The sequence below is a fragment of the Mandrillus leucophaeus genome, unplaced genomic scaffold (genome assembly GCF_000951045.1).
Source record: "Mandrillus leucophaeus isolate KB7577 unplaced genomic scaffold, Mleu.le_1.0 Scaffold97, whole genome shotgun sequence".
Taxonomy (NCBI): Eukaryota; Metazoa; Chordata; class Mammalia; order Primates; family Cercopithecidae; genus Mandrillus; species Mandrillus leucophaeus.
The window spans coordinates 2813664-2818985 of NW_012110585.1; the positions used below are offsets into that span (position 1 = coordinate 2813664).

General features: G+C 49.7%; 1 protein-coding gene across 2 annotated transcripts in view; it reads left to right on the plus strand.

Annotated features, from left to right (window-relative positions):
* Positions 1-2630, plus strand: part of MSRA (methionine sulfoxide reductase A) — a 349549-nt gene extending 346919 nt beyond the window's left edge. For both annotated transcript variants that reach the window (XM_011970737.1, XM_011970735.1), the window contains one exon: positions 1896-2630. In XM_011970737.1, coding sequence (XP_011826127.1) covers positions 1896-2060 — 165 coding nt within the window. In that variant the 3' untranslated portion in view covers positions 2061-2630. The remainder of the gene's footprint in view (positions 1-1895) is intronic.
* Positions 2631-5322: the final 2692 nt, after the last annotated feature.

The window sequence follows — 5322 nt, forward strand, 5'->3', positions numbered from 1 at the left end:
CCATTCCATCAAGCTGGATGGGTTCTACAAAAGGAATTCGGTGTTACAGAATCGTTAGCAGGGCTGTTAGCGTGAAGGTCAGGGAAAAGCACCCCAAGATTTCAGGATACCAAGATGTTACTGAAATTGCCAGAAGTCATTGCTGATGGCATTCCACGGACTCTCCGGAGAGGGCCAGGAGGAGCTGGCAGAGTCTCGATTCTGCTTCCTGCAGAGTCCTGCGCTCATCCTCACAGCTGCGCCCTGCAAAGAATAGCTTCTCCTTTTACGTAGCCTGCCAAATTTCGTGTGAGTTTCTCTCATTGGTGGAATCTGAAGCAGGGCCTTGCTGGCAGCAGAATCTGGGGAATGCAGTCTGCGAGCTTTCCGCCTGTGTGTACCGGGGTGAGCTGAGAATGTCAGGGACCAAGGCACAGTGTCTGACACACACTTTTAAATACGGGTGATAATAATAGGACTTCCTTCCCGTGGCTGTGGTGAGGCTAAAATTAACATGTGTGAAGTCTTTGCACAGATCGTGGCATATGGTAGACCCTCAATAATTGCTAGTTTATAAAAAATTGTCAAAACTATATTAGAATGGCTTCTTATTCTCATTCCTGACCCCTTCAAGAAAACTGACTGCCTCTGAGCTAGCTGGTCCAACCCACCTGCCTCGATGGGGACCCTGCCCCTTATCGTTCTGGAGCTGCTGGGCCTTGAGATCTTGGATCGGCCTTATGCTGGCTCAGACGGTGAAACAGAGATACAGGAAATAAGTGACATTTCTCAAGAAAAACCCGAAGCAGTGAATCCTGCTGAATATTAATATTGGATGCACTGTGCTTGGCAGACTTGAAGACTTCATCTCACATGGACCAGCGGACAGTCAGAGTGTGGTTGGTCCCCTCGTAAAAACACAGGTCCTGGCTCTGCTTTGCAGCTCTGTACCAGATGGAGGCAGTGAGAGCGGGTTGAGCCTCTGTGGCCCTGTGCTTACATGCTCCAAGCAGCCTGCAACAGGAAAGAATTAGGGCACAACTGAAAACCAAAGGGGAAAAGAAGCAGGCTGAAATCCACGGGGAGCAATGTCTATTTCTTAGTCTGTCTCCTGCCCCAAATAGCCCCTCTCTCCTCTCCCAGCTTGTGTTGACGCGTGTCTATCCCTGGCAGCAGATGTCACTGGGACGTAAACTAGGACGCAGAGGGCGGTGATGAGCCACAGGCCACGTCCTGCCGTGCCCTGACTCCCCAGGATCCCTGGCCTGGAGTTCAGAGCACAGACCCCAAGTGACGCCCTGCTCACCAGGACGTGCCAACAAGGTCCTGCTCCCCAGAGCCACAGCGAGGCGGGGGACCCTCTGTCTAGCCTGGGAGTGAGCTGGGGTCCTGTTCCTGAGCTGGTGGGCAGATGGGATAGCGCCAGGTAGAGTTGCAGCCATTCCTTCCGTCCCTGCTCCATCCCTACCCTGTCCACCCGTTTCATTCTCTCCCACTGCAGCCCTGCTGAGCCCTCTCGGGGACATCCATTTGTCCTCGGACACAGGCAGGGAGCCATGCTTACCTGCTGTTTCCCCTGGGAGAGCTTTGGGGCAAGTTTCAAACAGGCCCACAGCATCCAAACCAGGGCCCCCAACTTGCACCTGGGACAGCAGGGGTGTGGGGGTACAGTGTAAATTACAGATTTAAAAATCTGATATAAACCTGATTTCAGTTTCCAGTCAACTGAGGCACAGCAAAGTAAGTCCCTGCCCAGCGTCACTCCACTTGGAATGCACAGAGCCCAGCCCAAAGGGACGCACTTCTCGTCCCGAGCCATGCGTCCGCTCCCTGCAGCCCTGGCCCCTCAGTGCCACCCCTCGCAGGGGCCGTCTCTCTAGCATGGGAGCTGATGGTGCCTTTCCGTGTCCCCACAGGTTCTTTCAGAGCACGGCTTTGGCCCCATCACTACCGACATCCGGGAAGGACAGATTTTCTACTACGCGGAAGACTATCACCAGCAGTACCTGAGCAAGAACCCCAACGGCTACTGCGGCCTTGGGGGCACCGGCGTGTCCTGCCCAATGGGTATTAAAAAATAATTTCTCCCCACATAGTGGGCCTTTGCGGTTCCAGTAAAAATGCTTTCAACACATTGGGCAGTGTTTGATTCACAATCATGGCATTTGAAGTGCACAAAGTACAAAGGAATTTAGAGAGATCTGGTTTTCTGAAGTATAATCTACAGGAGACGCGATGGCAAGTTGATAAAATGTGATTTATCTCCTAATAAGTTACGGTGGGAGCAGAGCTGTGCAGTTTCCTGCGTCATCTGGGGTCTGAGTGAAGATATCGGGGATGCTGTGTTCACCCTTCTTGGTAGAAGCTAAGGCATGAGCTGGGAGGTTGCTGGACAGGGCGGGGGACCCCAGAAGTCCTTTATCTGTGCTCTCTGCCCACCAGTGCCTTACAAGTTGCAAACATGTATAGCCTCAATGACTCATTCACTGAAATCCTTCGCTTTACCAAATCTAGACTGCATAGGGGCTTTCTCTTCCTTTTCAGCCCTCTCTGTGCAGAGAAAAGATGTGAGTCTGCTTGATGAATTCTAATGCTTTGCTTAGAGCTATGAGAAATGTTTGGTTTAATAAAAACCTACAGTCCAATAATGCAAACTGCCTGACGTCTCCTCTGTGCTTGACTTGCTTAGGTAGGATATTTTTAAGTGCTGTAAGATGAACTTAACGGCTCTAAACAGCTTGGGAGGGAAAAAGCCTCAGAGCCATTTACCCCCAAATGGGAACAATTCGGATTGAAATTTTTGGTAAACATGCACACCTCTAGCTCCTTGCAACCTGAGTAATAATAGTTGTTCTCCAGGTGCCTGTCACATCCCTCACATCATAGACTATTCTAGTTAGAGCAGACCCCTTCAATCTCTGCCCTTAAGAACCTTTATATTCCAGACAAGGAGATGGGGGCATAAGCAATACACATGTAAACAAATGACAAAATAATATGATGTCAGGTTCTGATGAGGGATGTGAAGATGATGAATGGGGTAAGACAGTAAGTTGCGTCTGGGGACTGTGAGATTGTGTTCAGGGCTGTTTTAGCGAGGTTGGTCAGGGAGGCCTCCGTGAGGTGGGTGAGACTTGATGTATTAGTCCATTCTCACATTGCTATGAAGAAATGCCCGAGACTGGGTAATTAATAAAGAAGAGAGGTGTGATTGGCTCACAGTTCCACAGGCTGTACAGGAAGCATGATTCTGGCATCGCTCGGTTTCTGGGGAGGCCTCAGGAAACTTACAGTCATGATGGAAGCAGGAGGGGGAACAAGTGGGGGTACCACTTACTTTTAAATGACCAGATCTCAGGAGAACTCCCTCAGGAGAACAGCACTGAGGGATGGTGCTAAACCCTGAGAAGCTGCCCCCATGGTCTGGTCCCCTCCCATCAGGCCCCACCTCCAATACCAGGGATTGCAATTCAACAGGAGATCTGGGTGGGAACACGGATCCAAACCATATCACTTGAGAACCAAATGAACTAAATCAGCAGTCCCCAGCCTTTTTGGCACCAAGGGCCAGTCTCCTGAAAGACAATTTTTCCTCAAGTAGGTGGTGGGAGGAAGGGGGATGGTTTTGGAATGATTCCAGCACATTACACTTATTGTGCACTTTATTTCTATTATTATTACATTGTAATATATAAAGAAATAATTATACAACTCACCATCACGTAGAATTAGTGGGAGCCTGAGCTTGTTTTCCTGCAACTAGATGGTCCCATCTGGGGGTGATGGGAGACAGTGACAGATCATCAGGCATTAGATTCTCATAAGGAGCGTCAACCTAGATCCCTCGCATGTGCAGTTCACAATAGGGTTCACGCTCCTATGAGAATCTAACGCCACCGCTGATCTGACAGCAGGCGGAGCTCAGGTGGTAATGTGAGCAATAGGGAGTGGCTGAAAAGACAGATGAAGCTTTGCTTGCTTGCCTGCCACTCACCTCCTGCTGTGAGGCCTGATTCCTAACAGGCATGGACCAGTCAGTACCAGTCCGTGGCCCAGTGGTTGGGGACTCCTGAACTAAATAATTCAAGATCTAAAGGAGGCAGCATGTTGGGAATACACTAGTGGAAGTGGAAGCTGTTCCATCAGTAGAGAGAATTCTCACTGAGGCAGGTGGAACCAGGTCACGGAGAGCCTTCGATAGGATGAGATAATGGGCTTTTTAGTTTATTCTATTTAATTGGACCCCATTGGAGCTTTTTACACACTTTCTCCCTCATTTATTTTTAACCAGAGCAACTGGATGGCTGGGGGTGTGATTTGCTTGTAAGAAGGTGGATGTGAGGTGGAGGTAATGGGATGAATCGTGCAGTTTTGGCCACACAAGTTTGAGATGCTCCTCGGATGTCCCAGTGGGGATATGGAGCAGGGGAATTGGTTGCATGGGTCTAGATCTTGGAAAGGATGAGAGGAGGACAGATTTCAGAATCCCCAGCATATACATGGCGTTTGAGGCCATGGGACCAGCTGAGATCATTTAGGGAGAGACTGGAGAGAGAGAAAGGGTTTGAACATTGAGTGCCGGGGTGTTCTGACATGCAGAAGTCTGGGAAAGAAGGAGCAAAGGAATGGAGAAGTGACCCCTGAGGTAGGCACAGGCAGCGAGTGTGTCCTATAAGCAAGTTGTTTCTAGAGTTTGGGGAAAAGCTTAGGCCAACTTCCATGTTTAAAGCAGAGCAAAATAAAAACTGATGGGGCATCCAGCCCTTTGAGGAGGGATCTTGCAGTGTTTCAAGTGGCACATACCTTGAATCTTGCCCTAAGCCTTCCCCAGAAGGAACCGGGATCTTTTCCCAAGGCGACTCTGCACTGGTGAAATGGAAATAGCCCAGGCCTTGTAGGAGTTATTACCCACTGCTCCTAAGCATGAAAGACCAAGGTCCACTGCAGAGTGGGGCTTATGAAGACCAGGTGACAGATGGGGTCTTGCTCTGAGTCTGTCTCTCAGTGGGTTCAGTGGGTCTGAACAAGCCTGAAGTTATTTCCCCACTCCCAGAATGCATAGTGTGTATTAGCCATGATTCCAGCTTCTGCAGCTTGATCTTTCAACATCCATTCACCCCATGCACATATGCCCCTGACCTCCTGCCTGCCTCCTCACCCCTGCTTCTCACTAGGAGGAATCTTTCTCTTAGTGGTGCAGGTTTGGTCTGGTTTGGTTTGGTTTGGTTTGGTTTGGTTTGGTTTGGTTTGGTTTTTGAGATAGAGTTTTGCTCTTGTTGCCCAGGCTGGAGTGCAATGGTGCGATTTCGGCTCACTGCAACCTCCACCTCCCGGGTTCAAGCA